The sequence below is a fragment of the Heloderma suspectum genome, chromosome 1 (genome assembly GCF_057233095.1).
Source record: "Heloderma suspectum isolate Gila_16-S chromosome 1, 16-S_ref, whole genome shotgun sequence".
In the NCBI taxonomy this organism is placed as follows: Eukaryota; Metazoa; Chordata; class Lepidosauria; order Squamata; family Helodermatidae; genus Heloderma; species Heloderma suspectum.
In genome coordinates, this window is record NC_139458.1 from 288,266,178 (window position 1) to 288,293,333 (window position 27,156).

A 27,156-nucleotide genomic window follows, 5' to 3' on the forward strand; every position below is an offset into this window, starting at 1 on the left:
AAACATAACGAAGAGGGGGAAACAGGTCCCTGCCCCAAGGAGCACAAGACAAGTAAAAATATACACTGTGGAAGTTGGCCATAAAATGTTGCTTTAACCATAGGTGACTGTACATTGGAGCTAATCTCTTTCTATTAAAGTTGTACATTTACCTTTATTTAGTTTTCTTTTAAAGGAAAAGATTACTAATTTGACAGCACTTTTCATGAGGTTACCATGTAGCTACGGAAAGTGAATGAGAGCTCGTTTTAGCTACACTTTGCGATACCATTTCAAGGATCCATCATCAATTCCTTCATGAAACGCAGGAGATTCTACTTGGACAAACCAGTAGCTTTCATACTGGTTACAAAATTATGGGATCCAAGCTAAATTGATTCAGGCAGATTAGGAGATGCCCATTAAAGTACAATTAGCTCTAGATCAGCGAGTTGTCATTTCCTGTAGTTTGTTGCATATTTAGTTAGCTGCTTTGGGAATATAGTTAGGAATCCACCAGGGTCTCTAAGGAGCCAGAAAGTTTAAACTAATTAAAGCTGGACCAAGAAAACTCTCTCTTAAGAATCTTGCATGGCAATGTAATGACCCTGGCCATTGATTTGCAAGGAAATGTTATACAAGTATTTTTCAAGTTGACAGACACATGGAAAGTGTTTTATTAGCTACTGTGAGAAAGAGGTATACTTGAACGCATGTGCAACTAAAATCCCAGTGGTATATAAAAATACAACCCTTTGAAGCATGTAAAAATAGTTGTGCCAATTTTCTTTCCTTCCAAACAGAAGCAATGGTAGCAAAGCATTTGAGGGGCCTTTTTCTCATCTTTCCTTGTTTACAGTACATTTCCATAGATGATGTAATTTTAATGGTTTAAAATTGTCAAACTTTTATTGACACCCCATAACGTTTACACTTCTGTCCTATCAATGTGTGTTCCTACATCCTAAGCAATCTTACTCAGTTTGAAAAAGAAATTTTAAAAAACCTATGGGATCAATCCAAAACTTTTGTTCTGCTCTTAGAAGGAGCTGTTCTGTGAGCGGAACTCCCATTCCATGAAAGGAACAAAAACTTTGGATTCAACCCTATATTTCCAATAATAGGCTATTCATATTCAGATTAAAGTGAGCACAATGTTTCCATCTAATATAGCCCAGAAAGAAAAGACATGGCAAAACAAGCTACGATTTCAGGTTTATTAGATCTTAAAATATAGACTTACATTTCAACAGAACGTTTCAAAAGAATAATATAATCTTTAGTTTCATACACTCAAAATGGTACACCTTTATTCAAAAATATATTACTTAATGTACCCAAAATACACTTTTCAAACTTTATTTTTAAAAAATTCAGTTCCAAACACCATATCCTTCAATCTATCTAAATCACAAACCATTCCTTTTTAAATGTTGTCCAAATTAATTTTAACTTTCACAATTTCTCAGATGCTCCAAATAGCAATTCATAGGAGATACCTAAATTACTATACATTACAGTACATGAACTGCAGTTTAACTAAGGCTTTGTGGTAAATTAAACATAGTTTAAAGCAACCAAAATGCAATCATTTTGTCAAATGGAATACTAACAGACATGATTGTTTAGTATTTCAATTGATTTCAAAAGATTTCAAAAATATAACAATTGTAATGGAGAGTTGATTAGACCACCTGTAGATCACTCTTCATTCTGGGGAGATCCTCATTTAGAAGAAGTAAAACAGACTGTTATCAGGCATAATGACACATGTTCATATATAAATAGTCTAATTGATTGCAAACATATTCAGGCCTTTGTAATAATTGCAAAGAACCTGTGTGTGTGTGAAATTTTATTGGTTTGTTTTTTTGTAAATTGGTTATTGTGAAATGCCATATTAAATACAATAAAAAGCGAGATAAATTATTTTTTCTGAAATTACATACTGCAGACCACATTAATCTGCTACAGTCTGTGCTTCCACCCCCATATCTTATTAAACAATGCTTGAAGGAGAGTTCTACAGTGCAAACCTAAACACGTTTACTCAAAAGTAAGGCCCTCTGATTTAAATGGCACTTACATTTAAATAATTAAATTAATAAGTGATTAATAAGTGAGATAGGAATAGGTTCCACTGAACTCAATTGGGCTAACGTCTGAGTAGACATGCATAGGATAGCAGTGGAAGTGATCTAAGGAATAAGTCAGTGGGTATTCTTCTGAATTTAAATAACGCTCTGTGAGAATGGTTTGAGGGTATCTGAGATTTCTTGCTCTGTTTATTCTCCATTTCATTAACGCTCACTTAGAAAGGAGGCTGGCTCATGCATTTCTTTGGGTCCATAAAGACAAACAAATACATTGCAGTAGTGTTAGAGATAATAGACCAACAGCATTTCCTTGAGGTAAGAAGGTTGTGCTACATTCCCCCACCCCCATCCTGCTCCGTACTGTTAATTTGGAAAGTTCTCAACACAGGCAACAGGCTGTTTCCATAGAACTCCCAAAGCTTCATGCCTCCAGCAAAATCTGCAACCCACAAGCAAAGAGAAGTAACATGGCTCCTACAGTTACACTGATTATGCTAGAGAAAATAGCTCTAACAATTATGTGCAATCTTTCAGCCTCTCCATTTAAACTACCATTTATTTATTTAAACACAGTTCAATGTCTTACTTTATCTAATGGAGTAGAACTTCTAAAAGAAGAATTGTGTTTAGCTAAGCATTTCATTTTTTTAGCCCGTTCTCAGTGCCTTTTCTAAATAAATAGCCCGCCAGAGTTTTCATTGGCACAATGTAGCCAAATGTATTCAATTTCCTTTAACAATATAAAACAGTCACAGGAGCTCTGGAGTTTCTGAGTTTAAAAAAAGAAAGAGAGTGAGAGAGAACTATGCAAAGGCTTTATTTTTAAAAATGAAATAAATCTCAGCATGAGTAACTGAAAATCTGCCTTCAATGTTCTAGTACATACGAAGATAAAACCATATAATAAAGCATTTGAAATGTCATCCATACAGAAGAAACTATATACCTTTAAATAAATAAAAGCTACTATGTACATAATACTTTACATAAAATGAGAAATGACACAAACTAGGGAAAGTTGTTAGGGGTTTTTTTTCCCCCTAAAAAAGACAGAGAGAAAGAGACAAAATAAAAGAAAGAACAGAAACACAATCTCTCGCCTGTACTGCAAATTCAAGAGCTAAGCCAAAATTTCTCAGAAGTCATTTTTCTGAGAACATTTCTGAGATGTTTTTATTTTTCTCATCCTCCTGGAAAAAGGGCCAGTGAGCAGATTAGGTGTGAATATTCTCCAGCATTTATTTGTGGCAGCTGCCATTCCACCCCGCCCCAACCCCCCAATGCCCTGAAATGATGCTAGCTTCAGGACATTGTGGCATGTGTAGGATCGCAGTCATGCTGCCAACATGGTTGCTGTTGCTGCTGTTACCACTCACAGTGGCAGCAAGGAAAACCAAAACCAAATCATACACCACTAAGGGGGGGATGAAAGAAGCGGTACTACTGGCATGGTTAATGTTGGAGAATTTCACCTTCTGTTGGGAAGAATTTGGTGAAACAATCCCCCCAATTTCTCTGCCTACAAATAAAGCAGATAATTTTGAGAGGCCATTTTTGCACAGCGGTAATCAATTCTTGGTCTTGACAAATGTCTGCTTTACCAATGGATACTAGTGGCAACCGCATGAGCGCACCACCATATTTCTGTACTTTTTCAAAATAACGTTTGAACTGTCGTCAAAGTAGAGCACAGAGATTGCATTCAGTTTCGTCGGGGCACAGCAAGGCTTAGGGACATGATCAGGGAACATCAAATGGACCTGGAAGAGAGAGACATATGTAGATAGCTTTGCTCATGCAATTATTTCCACTGGCGATAATACACACTCTCTTTTTTCGACTTGCATTAACATGAGCACATTGTTAAAAAAAAAAATACCAGTGCTTTTTATATGTTAATGGTTTAAAAGTTTGCTTAATAATAAAATCCAGAAAATAGAAAAAAAAATTGTCCTGTAGCTCCTAAGCAGATGGGGAGAGAAATCCTGTGGTCCCTAGACAGCGTCTGGGAAGCCATAGGATAGTTTGGATTATTGGATCCAAGGTCAGAGATAGCACTCCAATCTCAGATCCAGGAGTCCAAGCTCCCTGCCCCCTCCCCCTCGCAACCGGCATGGAGACAACCATGCTGGCTGCCTGGCTGCAGTCACAAAAGCAACCTTGGAGAGGAGGGAAAGGGGACAGTTCTGTGGGTGGGGAGGGGACTGGAGAGGCTTGCTTATGAAGAATCCTCTAGCCTTCCCAGCCTGCTTCCCTCCCATTCTGCAGCTAGATGGGCAAAAAAAGCCCATCTAGCAAAAAATACAGAGTGGGAAGAGCACAGAGGCAAATATCGCCTCCATGTTCCTCCTGCTCTGCATAGGATTCCCATCAGCCTCTGAGTTTGGAGGCCAACAGGAATTCTGATAGGATTGTGCCCTTAAGTATTGTAGTTTAAGCTTGCGTGGACAAAAGCCCACTCCATTTGATATGGGAAATATTGTAAAAGACAACATGTCACTGCTGGTTTGGGCTGTGGCCTGTGAAATTTTATGCCCCACAATAATCTGTTGATATGGTGAGAAATAAACATTGATGACAATCTCTTGAGTTATACAATATTAGATGTCTAGCACAGTGCAGTTCAGCCCTCCTCATCCAGATGTGTTGGACAGCAACTCCTGGGAATGATGGGAGTTACAGTCTGACATATCTGGATACTTCTGTAGGAAGTGAAAACATGTGGAAGTTGGATAAGGGAAAGCTAGGCTGAAGTCCTCTCCCAGCCATCAAGCTTCTTGCATAGCCTGGAGTAAGTCATTCTCTTTTATGCTGATCTAATTGACATAGTTCTAATGGACATTGTTCAAAGATCATTTCACCCTGTATACCCATGCCCAGTCACTGCTGTCATCAGGAGAGGTTAGCCACAGGGCAGACCTCTGGAACATGCAGCACCACCCATAGTGCTTCTCCTGAGAACTGCAGTGACCAGGGAGGGGTAAAGAGGGTCAAACAATTCTTGATATTTGCAATTAAAATCTACTCACCATATCTGTATGCCATCCATCCTCACAATGGCTTAGGACAAAATAGATGGGGGGGGCATTTTGTCCTCCCAATAACTATGTCCATTAGAGCTGCAACACTAAAGCAGGAGCTTGCTGGTGCATGCTGGGAGTTGTAGGACTTTTTTCTGTCTAAACATGCATAGGATTGTGCCCCTAGTGGTAAATTTTGAAGGGCAGGCATTCATTATAATAGCCACGTTCCCAAGGAGAGTCCAAAAATGCAAGAAGTTGTGTTGATCTCTGTGTGTGTGTGTGTGTGTGTGTGTGTGTGAATTGTGGGTGTACTATATGTTTGCATATACATACACGTGCACACACATATTGCTGCTGGGAAAATCCATGTTCTCCCAGCTTCTGTGAAGATTGCAGCCAAACTCAGAGCAAACAGGCACCTCTGAGGGGAGTGGCTGATGACACCACCCCTTCTAATCTAAAGGCCCAGCGCTTTGTCCCTGTGAGCCCTGCCCCTGACTCCACCACACCACTGGTCTCCTATATGCAAGTACATCACTGTGTTCCATTTGTTCCAACCGGAGTGGGGTAAAGCCATAGCATATGTGCTTGCTTTTTGGAAGAAGCCAGGAGGGGACTAGAGGAGGAGGCCATTCTATAAAGTGGACTTGGATAACCATAAGGGAAGCAATGTTGGACAGCTTGCTGAAATGAATGGGAAAGGTAGTGGAAACATTTGAGAATGGGGGAAATATAGGGTCTTGAAAGCAGGTTAGAAATAATATTCTGCACATGTTGGTTGAGCTGGAAAGTGAGGAGGCCATAGAGGAGGGAGTTGTAATAGAAAGGACAAAAGATTATTAAAGCCTGGATAAAAGCTTCAGCAGTAATAAGTTTCATTTGTTTGGTAAGACTGTTAAAATCTGTTATAGCCATCTGCCCAGCAGTGATATAAGCTTATAGTCTTTGCCAGAGAACACAGAACAGGCAATCGGGAAACCGCTTTTATATAACTGTTACCATGAAGAGATCATTTACCATGAAGAGATATTTTTTGAACAATCATAAATCCTTAAAAAAAAACAGCTTAGTAAAAGTTTGATCACATGAATTTTCTGAGATTGTTTCATAAATAAAAAAGAAAATGTCGGAAATATACATGCCCAGCTACGTTTCGAGGGGCTTGTGGAACTCCCATAGGCTTCACATTTTTGGAAGCAATGGAAAGGGCAACTTTCACTTTATAATTTCTCAGCCATTCTTTCATGAAGATGGAACAAATTAACAAGAGTATTTGTCAGTAGTGATGCTGCCAAAATTTTAAAAACACACACACATGAATGTGCTTAGAGTATGAATTTCCCTAGCTTGTAATGCCGGACCCTAGTGTAGCTCCTTTGCCTTGAAATTTTGCCTCTGTGTATAATTTAATCGGAGAAGATTACTAGTTTATTTGTTGATTTTGCTTCTGTGCATTCTTCATGCATCATACTAGGTGCTTTAACTTGGGTCTGTGTCATACCCATTAGCATGGATGGAACATAACAGATGTACACACCAAAACCCAGGATACTCCTTGACGTGTGGGAAGTCAATGAGTGGTCTTCCCATTTGTAGCTTACAATGGAAGAGCAGTGTCTGGGTAGGGTTAGGAACCACCATCTGGAAGCACCTAAAATGCATATAGACTCCACTTTTCTTAAATAAATATACTTTTATTTGAGAACTATCATCTGTGATTGGGGATAAATTCATAGTATTATTCATGTCACTGTTCACCCTGTTGGCCCCACTGTAAATACTGGGGACTTGTACGTTGAAGTGAAGTCCAACTGAAATCTATGGGATGATGCACATATGCTCTATTGATTAAATTGGACGTAAACCCACCTGGATGCCGCCCATTACATTTAGGTATACATACATACCAGAGTCTGCACTATGGCATGATTTGTCGCATTCATATGGGCATTAAGAGGAAATGAACATTCTCCATCACAATAAAATGCAGCATAACCCTCTGGAGCTATAATCCAATCCTAAAAATTAAAAAATGGAATATTTAAATACAAGCTTAGTACTTCCCATCTAAAACATCTCTAGTTGGGGGGGGGGAACCAAAAAGTCGAGGCACCAACAAGCCCAAATGAAAATCAAATTCCATCTAAGTGAAGGCCTTGACCCTTCCAGACCCTGGGTGGAAATCAGCAGATAAGTATGTGAAAGCTTAATTTTAGAAAGATTTTCCCCACCCGTACTTTGAGGGGGTTTTTCGCCACCTTCCATGGCTCTCCTCCTGTAGATTACAACAGGCTTGTAATTTTCAGGGTCACATCTGATCAATGGGCTGCAACCTGTGGTCTGAACTAGCAGACATGGGTCTGCAAAACCCAGTCACAGCTGAAAAGCTGCAAGCAGAAGGAGGAGGACATGGTTTTCAGAGGGAAAAGAAGTAGTCAGGGAAGGCTACTTAACCTTTCCTTCACCTGCCTGCTGTTTTTCCTCTGCAAACCCCAGATCAACCTAGTAATGACAAAGACAGTCTTTGAAGAACATAAATTAAGAAAAAGGAGTATCTATACCTGGAAAAGACAAGGAGACACAGGAAGACAACAGATTACCTGATAGCCACAAAATGAGAGCCAGACTATACAAGACCCTATTCACACAATTAGCCATTGCAGATCAGAATCACCCCTTACTGCAATTTACTTTTTAAAAATGCATTCATACAATTGCTAATTGTGTGAATGGTATCTGAGTAAAGATCGATCTAAAAGGAGATGTGGATAATGGTCAGATCCTGATCATGAAGAAGTGTCAACTCAGGTTTTTAAAAACTAGCCAGAAGATTAAGACTGAAAAAAGGGGAATAAGAATACTTTGAATAATAATTTGCAGAAGGCACTAAATCAAACTCAAATAAATTGGAACATACAAATAAAAAATGAGGACAACAACAGTCTTACATCAACATGTGATAAAAGCAGCAGATGAATATATGGATCAGGACTCGAAAGAAAGGTAATAACAGAAAACATGAGATTATTTTGATAAAAAAGAATAGGAGATATAAAATAAACTCACAAGATAAGATAGGGCTGCAAAAATATAAGGAGCTGAGTACTTAATTATTAGTCAGCAAAAGACTTCTCATAACTGATTATTCCAGGAGTAATTAATACAGGTAAAGTAGCTAAGGTATATCAGTTCATATGCAGGTATGGTTTTACTTTTAAAGCCCTGTATACCTTGGACCTAGCTTAAGGATGACCTTCTCCAACACAAACCTGTCAATACACTGAATTCATCTTCACAACCCTTCTTCCAGGTACCCCCAGCCTTCTGAGATTAGAGAAAGCCTTTTCTATTGCGGTGTCTCACTTTTGGAAAACCTGGTGCCTACCACATTATCTTTTCAGCACCAGGTAAAGACCTTTTCATTATCCAAGAAAGTTTAAAAAAAACACTCTCTGAACTGGGTTTTATCTTCCTACAGTCTTGCTTTTATGGTTTTTACTGGAGGGGGGGGTTGTTTTGTTTGTTTGCTTGATACGTTGGTTTTTATTGTTTTAATATTATCTGTGAGCCACCTTGCCAACAGAAACACTAAAAGGCAAGATACAAGTTTTTGAAATGAATAAATAAAACAAAACTATCCGAAATTAACAAAGAACACTGCTGACAGATCCAACACCGACACTCTGCTTTTCTCTGGAGTGACTTTCTGCCCATCATCCCTTAGCATGCCAATTTCCTATGGCACAATATTTGATAATCTGGGATATTTTGATTACCTGAAAGCTCTTCTATTATTTGCCTTAAGTGGATTAATATAACCAGCACAAAGTACTATGTATGAAGTTATAGATTTACCGTAAGATTTGTTGCAAAGATTAACTTCTAAGCCCTCTCCCCACCCCCACCCCCACCCCTCACAAATTCTAAACACTGATTATTATTTTTTTAAAAATTGAAGTTTCTGCCTAAAATAGAATTGAACATTGCCCCTACCTGCCACCCCAGGTCTCGGAAGCTCACATACAGTTCATGTTTTTTACAGGCCTGTTTCTGCTCACTTGTATTATAATCTGTAGAAAGAAAAGATGTGCATTGTATAAATAGTTCTACAGTTCTAAGTATCCACTATTTTCCCCCTTATATATTACAAACATCTTGATATGAGTAAAGCTTCAGGAAACCTACCATTGATATACAAAGTATTCAGGGCAATTGCTTGTCAAGCTGGCTGCTGGAGTGGCAGTTCTGGTAATAGTAGCAGAGGGACTTTAACAGAATTATATTAAAGGTGTGATCCTATGCATGTCTGCTAAGATATAGGTTCCATTGAACTGAATGGAGTTTACTGCCAGGTGAGAGGATATATAGAATTTTAGCTTCAACATCCATCAAAACCTGGGGCAGAAAGAGGCTCAATAGCAAATGTCACATTAGAAAAAGTCCAAATGTAACCAAAATAAACATGTCACTAAGGTATGCCAGATATTTAAATCTTAGCAATTATTTTGCCATTTGCAAGCCTATTTAAAAACAGACATTCGCTAATGAACTTCCCTTCCCAAACAAGCAAGTAGCAATAGGGATTCTCATCAACCAACCAAGCTATGTGTTTAACTTGCAAAAGGTATTCTGATGATTATGGGTGCTTCCAGATGTGCAGCTTCTAGTGCTATGGGTCCAAACACATTGTGCAGCTATTCTATCTTTTCTTCCTTAATGGATTTTTTTGTGATAAGAAAAAAAAAGGCAGAAGTGTTGGGAAAACACGAGAGGGTTATAACTGGAAGATGATGTAGTCTGGGCCACCTCAACCCCAAATTCTGTGAACGAGGCAGGATAACTTCATGATAAAGGCCTCGTCTGGAAGCACCCGATGACCTTTAGAAAAAACCACAGGAGCAGTATTGTTTAATTTTCAACATTTGTATAGTGTCCATCACCAAAAGTAATGAACCAATAAAATGATGCAAGCAAGACAGGTTTAATGAACTAGGAAGTAGAAACCAAAAGCACTGTAGACTCCTCAACACCATGTATTTTTGTTGCCTTAATGATTCCAGATTTGCAGTGATCTAATAACTTTGCATGCAATCCCCCTGCCTCATTCCCTGAATTCTGCGGGGGTGTCTATATGATATCATCCCCTACTCATAACCGTTTCATGTTTTCCCACCACTTCTTCCATCTTTTCAGTCATTGTGGAAAATCCATTAAGTAAGACAAAATGGAACAGATGCACAACGTCCTTTGTCTGTTAGGGCTAGGTGCCCTCCAACTGGAAGCACCCTTAGACCACTCAGCGAAATGGGTACTCGATAATGCAGGGGTGTTGAACCCCTTTCAGGCTGAGGGCTGAATTCAGTTTTGGAGAAGCGCTTGGGGGGCACATTCCAGTAGAGGGAGGGGCCAGAGGCAAAAAGGAGCGGCGTCAAAAATGCCAAGAATACACACACACACACACACAAATACTAGCTTAAAGCTCTTACTGCCAGTAAGTAACAAAACTTTAGGAGAGGCATTCCAACTTTTTTGAATGGGAAAAAATAGCGCAAAAGCCAGGAAACCACCAAAAGATCATGACACGGGGGGACTGGGGAAGGGGCTGTCTGGGGCAATCCAGAGTGCCAGATTGGGACCCTGGGCAGGCCAGATTTGGCTGGCACACGCCTGAGGTTAAACTTCCCTGATGCAGTGTATAAAATGGAATAGGTTTTCAGGATTTGATTGATTTTCAATTTTCCAGAAAGTTTGAAGTGAGAAGATTCTCAGTCTCCAGTTTGTTTTTATAATCAGAAGACAGGTCAAGCCTTTTCCATAGGGTTATGGGCTCATTCTCAAAAAATGTCAATTTTGTGCCAATTTTGTGCCAAATCAGTATTCAACTGTGTGAATGCATGTTAAGTATATACTTGGTTATTCATCCTGTTTTTATTTCATTCTTTCTAGCCTTTTGCTAAATGAATGGTTATGCCTATTTTTTATGGCTTCCTTTCCTCGATTGCTGCTTAACAGATTTTCAGTGCAGTCTTCATCCTGTTCTACTAACCTTGCACAGGGGAGGGGAAGGGGGAGAAACTGTGCTGGATCTGCTGGCCACTTTTTGAAGAACAGAAAAGGGGTCACAGCAGAGAAGCAAAAAGGTGCTGCATATTCTGCTTACCCACAAGCTCTTTGGAAGTCTATTTTCCCCATGATCCCTTTGTGATTGGGGGGGGGGGCGGGGGGAGATAAAACTCTCTAGAAATATGTCAAAGTATCACTTCATCTTTCTCCACAGTCACAAAACTGCTAAAAACAATTTGAAAACAAATGAGTGCTGTTCTAGATGTCACACACACACACACACACACACACCGTCGCAGCATACTTTATGTGGAACTGGGCATTCAATATCCAGTCTCAAGGGGGGAAAACCATTTGACCACACACTTATTTAGAATGCAAAAATACTAAACTAAATCCATATTCCTTCCTTACATTTCTGCATCTCAAACGAGACAAATGTGGGATGTAATATTGCATTCCATGGAAATGGCTAGGGTGACATTTACAATACAGAATCTAGTGCCAAAGATCCAATTTCACTTACTGGAGCTTTAAGGTCCATATACTTATTCTGTTAGGAATCAAAACCATGAGATATTGTGGCTGAATAAACTTTGTACCCAAAAAATTTAGGAACTAGAGTTAGGCTTTAAAACATCTTTATGGAACAGGAAAAAAGGCTTTGAAGGGAAGACACAGAAATCAGATTTGAAACTCCTAAAAATATCCACAGGCAGGCAAAAAAAATTAAGATCGGTTGGGGGGGGCCTCCAAAGTAAAGACATACGAGTAAGTATGCAATACCACAAAATATTGTGTAGTTAGTTAGTTAGTTAGTTAATTAATTAATTACAGTTAGGCTACAATCCTGTACACACTTACTCACTGAACTCAATCAGACTTACTTCTAAGTAGACATGTATAGAATTGGTCTAATAAGCATGGGCTGTTTTTTTGTTTTGTTTTTTTTCATTTTCATCCCATATCAATGACAACAGAACAAGCTAGTCTTGAATTTTTAGAACCAGGGGGCGGGGGGCAACTGGTGGCTCTCCAGATGTTTTGGCCTACAACCCCCATCAGCCCTAGCCACATAGCCAATGGTGAAGGATAAAGGGAGTTATAGGCCAAAACATCTGGAGGGCCACAAGTTGCCCACCCCTCTTCTAGAAGGAAGTCTGTTTTCATGGTGAAATGTACACTATTTAAATACAGGTTTATTTTGTAAATTAATATTTGGCTCAATATTCCAGTGAAAGAGCTACTTTTGTTCATTTAAATAACATGGCTACAATCCTGATAACAACACAACATGGTGGAAGGAAGTGGGGGAAACTCTCCAATTATACTGTACAAGGAATTACAGGGATGAGAACTGGAACACAGAACAACAGTGACAGCTCTGTGCTTCTTGTAATATCTACTTCCAGCCTTAGGCTGGTTAAATTCCATTGACCTCAGTGATTAAATTCCATTGACTTTTATGAGATTTAAACAATGCAGACTATCCCAGATGTATCCCAAGCTGTTGCCTGCTACTGCCTCCTTCTCTAGCTGGGAAAGGGTCAGGAAGGAACCTGGCAGCATGACTCCTAGCTAGGTCTTCCCGGCCCAAGCAAAGGAGGAAGCCATAGTGTACAGAAACAGGAGGGGCAGGGAGCAAGTCATACAGCCAGCAGAGTGGGGAGAAGACTGAACAGGTTGAGCCAGCATTCATTTTGCTAGTATGTCTGACTGTTCAGGTTTGCAGGCAGGCTTGAGATGCTTTCTCTGAACTCTCATTTTATCAGACATCTGTCTTCGGCCTACATGGTACAAGTTGCAAATTACCACAGTCAATGTGCTGCTCAAGTCACCCACATTCCCACTTCTAGGGATTCTAACGATGTTAACAACTTGCACATTGGCTGTGTGGAGCCAGAACTGCACAGAAAAATGACAGATAAAAGTGGTTATGCGAACACTGGGCCTTAAAAACTCAATACAAATGAGAAGTGTTAATTCACCCCTAATCATCATCAATCAACTTTATAACAATTTTCATGTACAGAATAATTTAATCTCATGTATTTGTCTATGTGGTATTATTAGAGGGTCCTGACCAAGTCAGTCAGATTTCTCTGGAGTAAACGGATTGTGGCTTATGCCCTATGCATGGCAGCCAGCATCATGTGATGCCTGTTGGATACTGACAGGAAAAAATGTCCTCCTTTCTCATCTAGTGAGATCATGAATTTATTCAAGGATGATTTATAATTTCATAGAAATACCATGGCCCTTTCTCCAACCTGACACACACACACACACACTCACAGAGAGAGAGAGAGAGAGAGAGAGAGAGAGAGAGAGAGAGAGAGAGAGAAGATATTTGCTTGCATCACATGTAGGGCTAATATGGGGGCAGGATTTGTGCAGGCCCATACAGCCTGTCCCCAAGCATCCCATGTTAGCTCAGAGACATTAATATGTTGAGCATGAAGGTCTGCCAAGGGGCTTGTAAGTGCGTTCAGTTGAATGTGCTTACACAGCTCCTGCAAATGGGAACCCTGCCTTATCAGAATGCTCCTATGACAAATAATATTCCTATTTCCTACAAACAAAACTAGCATGTCAAGAAGAAGGCTGGGCTTGAACCCTTCTCCCTGTTATTCTAGTTTTCTTTGTGGGGGAACATTCTTTATAAGAAGCAACATTTCATGATATGAGTTTCAACTACTGAGTGAACAGTAGTATTGCCCAGACAAAGGTTTACCACCTCAGTGAGAATCAGGCCTTTGTTGCTCATGTCAATAACTGGTTTCCTATTTAAATAATAGGAATAGCTTATGGAATAGCTGCACATACATATTTAAAAGACCAAGAGGCTTCTCCATTGTTGTTGTTGTTGGGGTTTGGGGGACGACGACGACAACAACAACTGCTCTTGTTTTATTACCACAACAAGAGCAGTAATAAAAAGAATGAGTACACTGTGGCAAATGGGGATAGTATAATCAATCAGTAGAACCAAAAAAAAATGTAGGCATCAGATAAATAGAAAGAAGTTGCCTTGAGGTTTAGTTTGACTCCAAAGGATTTGCTTCTACAAAAGGACAAATTCGACAGGCAGATTAATGCTGAACTTATCAAAATAGAAACAAATCTAGCAAAAGAAATCCAGGCTACTGCATGAAACAGCAGTACAGATACATATAACCCTCTGTGTGTGGTTTTCATGTTCTTTGAGCTGGACAGCCCTTCACCCAGAGGACACCTTCAAATAGTGCTTCAAACAGAGGACTATCCTCTGTGAAGTAGGACACATAGCCAGCCTACACCCATTACATAGATGCTATTAACTCTTTTTCTTACCCCCAACACTTGGCATTCTTGAAGAATCTTGAGGACTGGTGGATTTGTTGCGATTCTGGTTTTTCTTTTTATTATTGGCAGCTCGGACGGATCGAAAAAGCACTTCACTTACTTTGAAGAATGCCACCATGAATGGCTGTTTTGACTGAGGGCCATGCCTTCCTATAAGGCCAGCTGATTTCACATTGATACTGCGGCCTGCAAAATAAATACACATAAGAATATTTACCACAACACCAAATCAGTTAGGCCAATGGATGAAGTTACAGTATTAGAAAGAATAATTTTGTGAAACATAAATGTGAAAAGCAGATAACATTTTTTTGTAAACTGTATAGCATGGAAGAAAATATATATCCACTAGAATTCCACATTGTGATGGCAATGAAATCATTATTTTTAAAAGAAATTATTATTTTAAAAAGACACAACCCTCTTGTTTTTTAGAAAATAAGAATGATAAATTGGGAATCCTGTATACTCAACAAAAATCAATAGGAATGAGAAATGGAAGCCATGTATATATTTATGCTTCAAGTCATAAATAATTTCAAAGCATTACTCAAATTTCACCAGAAACCTTAACAACAGGTATAGCCAAGGCTTCAGTCTTTCAAGGAATAATATATAATAGAGGTTGAAATATGTACATGATTGACTCTGGTTTTACTCCTGAGGGATGTACATATTTCTTTATAATATTTGTTCAGTCAGGACTGAGTAGTAACTTCACTAGATTATAGACTCTGACCCTCCAGGGTAGTGTGGATGGGGGGAGAGGGGGGAGGATCAGCAGAAGGGGTTGAAAAAGAAAAAAGAGTCACTCAAGTTGCATCCATATGCATTTGTAACAAATAAGCCCCCCAGCTCTTCACAGAATTTATTTTGGCAGCTTAAACACTTTCGTGTCTCCATGTCTTATGCAGAACCCTTCGTTCCGCCAGAAACTGAGACAGTGTCATATGAAGCTATGCAGCTGCACAAGGCAAGGGGAAGCAAATGGAGCTCCTTGAAACAGCAAAGTGTTGGTAAAGAAATTCTGAATTGCCGCCATTGCGCTAATCTTCCTTGGATCTATTGTTCTATAACCAGCCAGAAGAGGGGAAATGGTTAAAATCTGAGGACAAAAAAAGCATCTTCCTTGCAAATGTATCATGCCATTAAACTCAATCTCACTAGAGAAAGAACTTACTAATAATCATAGGAGTAAGCCTTAAACAAATAAGCATATAGGCTTCCCTTTTAAAGGCAAACTTACAGTGGCTCTCTGCCAGGGTCTATATTTCTTAGAAAAACTTCTATCATTGGCGTAAATGAAAGAGGCAGTTTGATTTGTGGTTAAAGTAGTTTCCATTCTACTTCCACTGTAACAAATGTATTAATTCAGCTCAGACTTCCTCCTCCTGGCAGCCTTTTCGCAGTAAAAAAAAGAGAAATTAGAAGTCGCAGCCAAATACCGTACCTTGAACTGACCCACTTCAATACATAAACACTTTTACAACATGTTTATTCAGGTGTAGCACTTTAAATTGGTTTAAGATGTTTCCAGTGACAGAGAACCCAGCAAAGGCGGAAAAAAGAAGAACCGAGAAAGTTAAGCAGTTCAAGAGCAGAATAAGTGGTCACATATTCTGAAATTTTTAAATCATTGCTACTTCTTTTGGAGGGGGGCAGTATGGAAAAATGATGATAGATAGATAGATAGATAGATAGATAGATAGATAGATAGATAGATAGATGATAGATAGATGATAGATAGATAGAGAGAGAGAGAGAGAGAGACAGACAGACAGACAGATCGGCAGGCAGGCAGGCAGGCAGGCATTTGTTGCAATTTCTAATTGCATTTTATACTTTAAAAAAAATTATCCAAAGCTGCTTTTGTGCATTTGTTTCAATGGCTATAAAATGATGTGGTGCAGTTCATTTATTTATTTATTTATTTAACAATATTTATATACCTCTCCACATCAAAGATTTCGGAGCAGTCAACAAGATAAAAGAATAAAACCCCATAATTAAAACAATTAAAATATTTTAAAAAAAACATATTTTAAAGCTACTAAATGGCGGCTGGTCACTCGGGGAAAGCCTCTTGAAATAACAATGTCTTCAGAAGGCGCCAAAAGCAACACAACATTGGCACCTGCCTGACCTCCAAAGGCAGGGAATTCCACAGGAAGGGGGCCACCACACTGAAGGCTCTCTTACTGGTGGACCCCAACCGCACCATAGGTCCATGTGGAACTATCAGGAGCAAGCCCTCTAAGGACCTCAGTGACTAGACAATTTGGTAAAGAAGAAGGCGCTCTCTCGGGTATCCTGGTCCCAAGCTGTTTAGCGCTTTGTGTTGTTGTTGTTGTCCAGTAGTTAAGTCATGTCCGACTCTTCTTGACCCCATGGACCATAGCACGCCAGGCCTTCCTGTCCTCCGCTCTCTCCCGGAGTGTGCTCAAGTTCATATTCATTGCATCGGTGATGTTATCTAGCCATCTCATCCTCTGCCGTCCCCTTCTCCTTTTGCCTTCAATCCTTCCCAGCATCAGGGTCTTTTCCAGTGATGGCGCTTTGTACACTAGTACTAATACCTTAAATGTGGCCCGGTAGCAAATAGGCAGCCAGTGCAGTTCCCTCAGCAAAGCAGTTGTACGCTGAAAAGGGGTAGCTCCCAACAACAGCCAAGCTGCTGCATTCTGTACTAGCTCCAGCTTTCAGACCAGCCTCAAGGGCAGCCCCACAAAGAGCACCTTGCAGTGAAAGTCTTTAGCATGTCAGATTTAGCGTAACCTCGTTTTCTAGAAAGATTGTTCATCTGAGGAGTTGCTGGAGTGTATGGCCAGGTTCATACGATCAGCGGGGGAAACAACTCAGTGTTGGTTGTTTCCCCCACCCTGCACATGCTGGTCACACGACCAGGATTATCCTAATTACTTGCACTGTATCATGGGTTGCTGTGTCAACTGAACCCAGCACATGATGCAGGCATAGTGACTTTTCATCCACCCTACAACCCCTACTGCAAGCCATGGGTTGTAGGGTGGGGGGAAATTAACTATGCCTGAGCTGCATCCTGGGTTCAGACGACACAGCAACCCATGACACAGTGTGGGTAATTCAGGTAATTGCAGACATGCGACTGGCATTGGCAGGGGAAACAACCGACACTGTGCTGTTTCCCCTACTGAGCGTCCAAACGCAGCCAATGTGTGTATGTTTTTGTTCCAATGCTTCCAATGGGAGGGGAAATAAATAACTATGTAGTGTTTCCTCCATTCGGGGGTCTGGAGAACCAGGGGGCTTTGGATCCAGTTGATCCAAAGCCTACCCTGACCCACATACACCCAAATGTCTTTTTTCACCCAGACCCCTGGAGCAGCAGCAATGGCAGAGCTACCATGATGGTAGAGATTTCTGCCACTGGTCAAAGAAAGGAGGGCCTCCACAGCAGACCTCTCTTTCCACTTGCAGAGGTCCGCAGTATCCTATGGCCCCTTGGGGGCCCCTCCCAGGGACCAGCGGATTGCACCCTCAATCATTTAATGTTGTGTATAAAATTGTCTATACAATTATCTATAAATTACTGGCAGACATTTTAGGAAACCTATAAGATGTATATTAGAAGTGTGTATCAGAGACTATAAAGAAGTTCTCTTAATTTACAAAGGTGTATATTGTGTGAGAAGTAAAAAAAGAAAAAAAAAGGTTCAAGCCATGTGAACTCCCTTTAAAATAATGTTTAATATTATTAAGTTTCCTCTTGGTTTCATTCAGACTGCAGCAATGGGATTACTATTAAAATCCCACAAGTTAAGGTTTACTTAAGTCCTCCAGATATACAGAGATACTCTTAAAAATTAGTCTAAGCCCAAATACCCTTTAAACACAGACGCAGTTTATGTGACTCTCTATCTTATGTTTACTTGATCTTTTGAACAGCCAAGGTAAGCTGTTAGGAACAGATAGTTTTTTTCACCCTTCACTGTAAAATTATGACCCAGTGCTTTTGCTGAATTTGTTTAAAAAATAATAATCATTCATATTTGAAAAGATTTACTTGGAAGTAAATCCCAACAACTACTGTTGAATTTACTTCCAAGTAAGTGAATTTAGGATTACATGAGTTAAATTAATTTTGCAGCAAAAAGCATGTCACAATCATCAAAGCACTTAACTCAGAATTGCCCCATTGATCTCAAAACTACTCCAAAATTAGTGGCTTCATAACTGAAACCTTCCCTTATTTATTATGGCCAGGTTCCAAAGAACCATGCAACAAGTTCCATGCACCCAAGGGAGACTTGGGCTTGCGTTTCCCAAACAGCAGCCCCTCTCACATGCCACATAGCAAACCTTCTTTGAACCCGAGGGCCTTTCAGAAGCAGTTTGTTGGTGGTGATTGTGGTTGGTGGGTTTGCTATCCAAAGGAAAAATGTTAGAAACCCCACTGAGCATGGCCAAGCTTTTTGGATCTTGGTCGGCATAATTCTGTCAATAATTGCAGTATGGGTTAATCGTTTTAACCATATTCACCTTGCCTGGATTGAAATAATTTACAAAACATAGATTTGGGAAAGACACACTGCAATCATGTGTGGAAAGCAAGGGCCTTGTGCATGTGTCTATGGGTAGATGGATGGTAGAAAACTCACTTGTGCTGTCGTGTTTTGGTAGTGAAATCCTTTAGTTCATACCCAAGTCATTTTTTCAAAAGCAGCCCTAATCATAGTACCTCTTTAAGAAACTCACCTCAAACTTCTGGCAGTTTGAATATCAAAGTAAATGTGTTCTGATCATATGAGCTTTGATTGAGAGTGACAGATGATAACAGACTGTGCTTAAGAACTTTTACAGTGCAATCCTACACATATCTGCTCAGAATTATGTCCCACTGAGTTCAATGGGATAAATTCTCAGGTAAGCGTGTATAGGATTGCCTTAATGAACAACACCGGGGTTGTTGTTGTTGTTTTACACTTTGTAATGGCGGCGGCGGCAGCCAGTCGGAAGACCGGCTGCCACCCCCACCCCCAACGAAAGGCCAACGAACCGCTGCCGGGACCCGCCACTGGGAGGGACATTTGCCAAAGGTAAGTCCCATCCCAGGGGGGGCGGGGGGCGGAGAATTTCACCGCCGATTTCAGGGGGCCGAATGCGTTGGCGCTCGGCCCCCCGAAGATTCAGGGAGAAATTCTCCGCCATCCCTACTCTGGTTACAACAGCGTCATTGGCTACCATTCCATTTCTGGACACAAAAGTACTGGTTATGACAGATAAAGCCCTACATGACTTGAGACCTTGGAAGACCACATTCTCCTATATGAGCCTGCCCAGGTTTTAAGTTTTTTGACAGAAGCCCTTCTCTCGCTCTCGCTCTCTCTCTCTCTCTCTGTCCACCATCACATTTGGTGGGAACATGAGAAAGGGCCTTCTCAGGGGCTGCTCCCAGGCTCTGAAACCCCCTGGCAAGGGAGGCCAAGCTAGTTCTATCTCTGCTGTCCTTCTGCCAGGAGGCAAAGGCATTTTTGTCTTTTAAGCGGACTTGTTTCTTGAAGTCAATCTCTCAACTGTTTTTAATTGAATTGCTTTTATTTTTCAATTATAACTTTGTGTTTTATCTTGTATTTTATTGTTCTTAGCCACCCTAAGCACTATCTGTAGAGGGAAAGTGGAACATAAATTTAGGGCACAATCTTATCATTTCTGTCCTGAATTGTAAGCCTCTGAACTCGGCGGTTTACTTTCGTCCAATGCAGAGCAGGAGGTGTGGCAGAGGCAATCTTCATCTCCCTGTCTTCCCGCTTTGCATTTACACTAGACAGGTTTTTTTTCCAATCTAGCTGGGGCATTTCGGGGTGGAGGAGGGAAGGAGGCTGGAGAAGCCTCAGGATAACTCATATCCTGACTTCTCCTGTCTCTCCCCCCAACACCCCTTACCCCGTCCTCTGAGGTCAAGTTCCCAACCTCGAAGAGCAGCCGGCATGGTTCTTTCCATACTAGTTTCGAAGGGGGAGGGGGTCAGAGCACAAATTCCCCCCTCTGAGGTTGGAGTGCTGTCTCTAACCTCGGAACTGGGAATCTGAAATACCCTCTGGCCCCTCCTTCGCTGCCTACAGGCCAAAGGATTTCTCTCTTAAAGAAGTAATCAGCATTTGCAAACAGACATTACTCTCTTAAAGAAGGATTGGTCTCTTAATGAAGTAATCAGCATTTGCAAACAGGCATTGGAACCCTTGGGAAACATAGTAAATGTTCAATCTGTTCTCATTCCTGGGATACAGGTTTAGCAGATATTCAAAATATTGTATTTGTCCCAGTAACACAAATACATACACACAGCAGATTTATTGTGCAGCATCATTTATTACTTCCTTGCTGCCTTACTAATTTATTCTAGTGCTGGGTGAAGAGAGTCCGCTCACTTTCGCAGTCCCGTTTACAGGGCACGAAAATCAGTGGGCATTCCCAGAGCAGCCAGTAGGGGCCACCATCTTTTCCACCCAATAGTGCATGTAGAATAATGCTACATCATGACATAGCATTATTCCAACCAAAGCATTGTGGGGGAACATGGCAGCCTAGCTTTCTGCAGATTACAGATGCTCTGCACGACTTGGAGTAGCAAGGACAACTTCCACTGAAAGAAAGAGTAGTTTGTTGTTTTTTTAAAAAAGACATTGATGCCCCCACCTTTACTAGTAAGCCCCCCTTTCTCCACATTTTTAAAACCTTTTGCTGCCCCTCAAAGATTAATTTTCTTCTCCTACTTCAGCCCACCCAAATTCCTCCCTCCAAAACTGGTGAACACATTCTGAAGGAAAGCTTTTGGACATCTTTAATTATTTACAGAGTTTTAAAGCGTTGGTTAGTCTCCCTTTGGCTTGATGGACAAAATATTTATTTTCATTTGATTCTTAAGAAACCATATGCTGTTGGGAGCATTTGCATAGAAGGAACCTACTTGCCATTTCTCACCCATACTTGTTATAATTTAAGGGAGCTATGGTTTTTCAAAATATTTGGCTACCCCCTCCCCCCAAATGCTCAAGCTGACACTATTAATTTAATTCTACCCTGAAACCAATTTTCTTTCACTGAATCTCATTACACACAAGATTTAATTTTGTCCATTCATGTGTAAAGGAAATATATTTCAGGAATTTGCAAGGGAAACTCCCTGCATCGACCTGTAAAGTTTTCGTTGGGAATTATAAAATGGCTCCAACTGACGTGCTACTCAACTGTTTGTAATTCTGTGCTTGCTCAAAGTAACAGTTTTCCCTGATGCAGTAATACATGTTCTCACAGAAAGTAACAGGGCTCAAACTACACAGGGGTTTGCTTACCTCAGCCAGACAGCCTGGTCTTAAAGCTCTGTCTTACACATAATGACACAAACAGATTTACACTGCAATTAAGGCAGCATCCTTAACACAGCAGGCCTACACAGCCTATATCGGATATAAAGCGGTGCTAGAGGTGTGTGCCCAAGGTCAGACGTTGCTCTGGTGGCTGGTGTGGTTCCAGAAAAGGGGCCACAAGTTGCTCCATCCCTCCTCTGTGTGGATCACTTCTAGTGATGGACCAAGTCAGCAGGGTCTGGGTCGTGCACCGCTCACTGGACCCCTGCTTGCCACATGCCCATTTGCTGCACTGCATGCCAAGCTTGGAGGTCTGTGAGCACCTGACGGCCAGTTGCCCGCTTCCTCACTGAGCCACTATTTTGTGGAAAAATGGCTCTTCTTCTTATTCATAAATGTTCATCTGCACAAATGGCAACTGTAAAGGGGCCATTTATGCAAGATTACAGTTGTAAATGGTTCATTTACACCTGTAATCTTGCATAAATAGCCCCTTTACAGCTGCCATTTGCACAGACAAATCTTTATGAACAATTACGAGCCACCATTTTTCCTCAAAAAGCATGCACTGAGCCAGGCAAGTGGGAGGAATTGTGGACTGGTGTCCAGGGGGCCAGCTCAGTGATTTCTCACTGGGCTTTGAGCCCCAGCCAGATGCTCACGACATCCCTAGTTGCTTCTCCAATGGAATTTTAGAAGGACAGCTCCTGAACGAAGTTATGGGGTGTCTCCATGGGCCTAACTACATGTTATTTTGAATTGCATCACTTGCAGAGATATCGCTGTGTTTTTTTTTAAATTAATACTTATGGGGGAGGTATCAGGCTCACAGTGCACAAATAGAAAGAAAGCTCCCATTGGGGGCCCCACACTTAGTTATAGCTGTTTAAAAAACAACAACAAGCAACACATTTAAAATAATGTTCACTTAGGCCCAAAGATCTGTGTGTCAGATTTCACTCTGATCTTGCTGGCATAGTGAAGATGACATGTCTTTGGTCATTTTTCACCTAGTTTTGAACTTCCAGTACAGGAAGGTCATGGCAGGGTTAGGCTAGACCTAATCCTAGAACAGCCTTTTTCTTCTTCTGCACAGTGTATTTATTGATTTGATCTGATTTGTACCTCACCTTTCTGCCAAGAAAAATGGCAATCAAGGCAAGTTTACACATATATGTTCATCATTTGATAACATGCAATATCCAGTGACTTGTGAGTGAGAAATAACCGTCAGAAATGATATACCAGAAAAAGGGCTTTCATAGCACCTGAGACATCTTAAGGGGGATGAAGTGATTTGTTTTGATTTGATGTTAAGACTTTTATTTAAAAGAGAGACTACATTTCAAGGGAGAAATTTGGATGGGGGAGAAATTTGTCCAGTTTACATTTTTAATAAGAACTTACCTAATTTCACACTTTTGAACCTCTATGCAAATCGAAACTCAGTTATTCTTCCAAATTCGCAATTCTCTGAATTTTGCAACAGAATTCTCCAGTTAAAATGCATACAAAAATGCATATGAGAGGAAATAATGTTAAAATGCATTATAGTAGGAACATTGCTTGCAAAAAAAAAAATGTTAGGCAAAAATGCATGCTTTAGGAGAAATGTGCACAAAAATGCTTATGCATTTTCATGCAATTTTTTTTTAATTTTCAAGACAAAGTTCAAGACAAACTGAACTTAAGATAAGAAACATGAGAAACTGAGGAAACCAAAATGGACAGATTCATTCATCCCTAATTTCAAGACCTCAAAACAAATAACAATGAGAGAGAGAGAGAGAGAGAGAGAGAGAGATCCAATAGCAGACCTTGAATCCCATTACTAAGTGTGACCCATACATTAAAAACCAAGAGGAAACATAGAGGTATTCCCACAGTACCTTATTCTGCACAGTACAAATCCATTCTCCCTTTCTGTCCTCTGCTTTGACTATCCCCTAGTTTCTTAGTCCCAAACTAGATACATGTAGTCTAGTTTGCAACCACACATATTTTATCCTTGTGTCTGACTTGTTCACATATAAAGTGGGAGCTATAGAACTATTTTTACATGATGTAGAGCACACCAGGTCCCCTTCTTTTCTGCTTTGGGAGGAAAATAGTCTTGGGAGGGAGCAATACATTTCCAATGCTTTACATGTCCTAACCGATGACAGAGGGGGCAAGGAAGTCGGCAACACCTTTGAGATATATATCCCCCATTTCCTCCCTAAGGATGCTTGAGGAATTGGATCTTTTGTCAATTCCAGTACAAATGGATCCGATCTGCACCTTCTGGGCTAGCATGCGGGCTGAAACTTAATTATCCACCAGCTTTTGTGCTTCCTGAATGTTCCGGCACACTTCTCAGCTTGACAAAAGGTATCAAAATACATTTGAAAATGCATATTTTGAGAGAAAATATGTTTAGAAACATGTATATTGTGAGAAAATGTTTCAAAACTGTATTTAAATATGTTTCTAAAAGTACATTTTCATGCTGATGATGTTTTTTTTAATCACACATAAATGCAGAACAGACTTACTAACATGCAAAAGTGACACAGACCAGAAATAGATTGATTGGGAGGGGAGGAGTAGGGGTGGACCAAAGCCAGCTCCTCTATTGGCTAGGGAAAGCACTGGAACCCCCTGCCTCCTCCCAAACACAGACATCTTTGTCCCCTCTTTTCCTCCATGAGAAGTCAGCTCTTGGTTTGGAGGGAGCGGCAAGGTATGGTAAATATATCACCAACTTCTCCATGCCATCTGAATGACGGAGAAATGCCAGAAATAGAGGTGCTAAGTTGGGCTGAAGTAAAGAAAGCTGGAAGATGAAGAGTGAAGGACAAAGGTAGCAAGAGGTGAATAAGCTGGCTCTTTCTCCCACCTTCCACCCCACTTGTTAAATATCACAGGCATTTAAATAATAACAGACTGGTGTGGCTGCTCTGGGTCTTTCATTGTCCAAGCTGCACAACCATATTGAGATTCATATGTATAAGACCTCCCATGCAACCTGTGTCCGCTAGAAGTAGTTGGGGCAGGTCATGTGAGTAGGATGTGTATGCTATTGTACCTCATCACATGCCATTTTCTGTATGGGATGGGGGCTGTGTGAGCCCAAGACTTATTCCTCTCATGCACTGCTTGCAGTGTGCATGAACCTGCTTTTAGAGTTGGTTCACTTTGCACTGAAAAGAAAATGCTCAAGAGCTATAATCGGAGCCAAATCTTTACAGTGCAATCATCTCTCTCTCTCTCTCTCCTCAGAAGTAAACGCCTCTGAGTTCAATGGAGCCAACTCCCCAGTAAGTGGGTTCAGAGTTGCAGCCTTGGTCACATTTTTTTTAATGTGGATCTTCCCCCTCAAATCTAAAGTCAGAATTAGTAGAATTGATTTGACAGAGTTGCTTTGAGGCTTATCTCTACATGTAGAAAATGATATCTGAAAAGCACTTTTAAGGCAAACCTCCTGAAAGATTTATGAATATTTTGAGAGAACGTTTACACATTCTTTCAGTACAGCATGATACATTATTTTAAAGAGGGAAATGTTGTAATCATGATAGAAAATGTGTTCTTGAAATATTTGACCTACCATTCCGACTTAACACACTTCTACAGTGAATGGTGTATAGGAGTCCCACTTTTGATTCCAAATTGACTCAATTGTAACAATTACAAAAAGACAGCAACGTGAAAAACAAATAGGGTTCTTAAAAAAGCAAAAGGGGCAGTAACATTAAAAAAAATTTACCCCTTTTCATATCTGAAATACTGCTATCTTCAATTTTAGAAGAGATTCTACATCAGTGCAATCTTCTATTGATCACACTGAACCTTTCTGGTGTATGATATTAAATTAGGCCAAAAATTCCCATTATTATTTGTTATAGTGGAATACTGGAGTTCCATTCTGTGCCATACATCAAGAGAGACCAGAAGCATCTGGGCCATATCGCAAAATGTTTACAAGTTATTATATATACAGAGTCAAACATACATTCAGCAGAGATGAAGAGATCATTTGCAATGTATAATAAATGAGAAATATATAGTACAAACTTGGTGCGCTACTGTGAATAGACTCACACATATATTTAAGAAACTATTGCAAACAGATTAATTAGTAGTATGCAGGAAGAGGGAAGATATGACCTGCATAAATAGAATACCCTGGGAAAAAATTTAAAAAAATAAACAGAACAAGGCATAAGACGCCAGAGAGCACAGTCCACAAATACCTTAAGGTATTTAAATACCTTGCATTTAAATCACTACAGGGGGTAGGCATCAAACCAGAGGTAACAAGCAACACACATAACAACAATATTACCTTTACCTCGGGCAATTGTCCTGACTTCGGGACAATTCTCACAAAGTGAAACTCCAGGCCAAATCAGACCAGATAACTGATAGATGAAATCAGATCTCACACCTCTTTAAATTTTTGTTTAAAAGCAAACAAACAACTGGGGAGAGAAAATTCAGATGGGGACATGGAGAGGGTTAATCTTTTCCTCCAATCCACTTTCCTAATGAAAACCCAAAGCTGCTATTTCCCCTGCAGGGATTCATGGGAACACATAGGTTTTCCTAACAGGACAAATCAGGACAAGATTAGCAGGGAGGCCTAACCCCTTCCCCCAACATCGTGGCCCTGATCAGATCCCAACCCCACAATCCCCCCCCCCCGGCTTTTGACAAACATTTAAAGAGGTGGGAGATCCAATCATGAATCTCCATTGCCTCCTCTATTCTGGGCCTTAGCCTCACCCATTAAACCTGCCCCCTACCAATCAATCAACTAATAGTATTTTAATTGATTAATCTACCTCTTATTAAATACTTGTAGTCTTAGTATTAAAAAGCAATATATTATCTTAATGCATTTCTAATCCACACTTGGCCATAAAAGCTCACTGGGTGACGTTGGGCCAGCCACTGACTCTCAGCCTAACCTACCTCACAGTGTGGTTGTGAGGATAAAATGGAGAAGAGGAGGATGTAAGCTAACTTGGCTCCTTGGAGCAAAAAGGTGGGATATAAATGTAACAAACAAATAAAAACAAATTTCATCCTGTACATGCCATTTAGGAAACATGCTGTTTTCTTGCACTCCCACCCCCCGAAAGTGTGTGAGAGCAGACTTTTTTTAAAAAAAGATTTTATGCATTAAAACACAGGTGCTGATACACTCAACATATTTCAAAAGTCTTGAGGGATGTACTCTGCATATGAGAAAATAATACAAGATTCCATTTTTCAGATGGTTTCTGCTTCTGCATATATTTATAATGCAGTTCATCAACT

The 27,156-nt window shown here is 40.3% G+C and overlaps 1 protein-coding gene across 1 annotated transcript in view; it reads right to left on the minus strand.

Moving 5' to 3' along the window:
- Window positions 1-1,183: 1,183 nt before the first annotated feature.
- BMP5 (bone morphogenetic protein 5) overlaps window positions 1,184-27,156 on the minus strand; it is an 80,394-nt gene continuing 54,421 nt past the window's right edge. Inside the window, exons 4-7 of the mRNA XM_084831026.1 lie at window positions 14,495-14,692; window positions 9,092-9,168; window positions 7,006-7,116; window positions 1,184-3,835 (exon numbers count right to left, since the gene is read on the minus strand). Of these exons, the coding sequence (XP_084687152.1) occupies window positions 3,686-3,835; window positions 7,006-7,116; window positions 9,092-9,168; window positions 14,495-14,692 (536 nt within the window). The 3' untranslated portion in view covers window positions 1,184-3,685. The remainder of the gene's footprint in view (window positions 3,836-7,005; window positions 7,117-9,091; window positions 9,169-14,494; window positions 14,693-27,156) is intronic.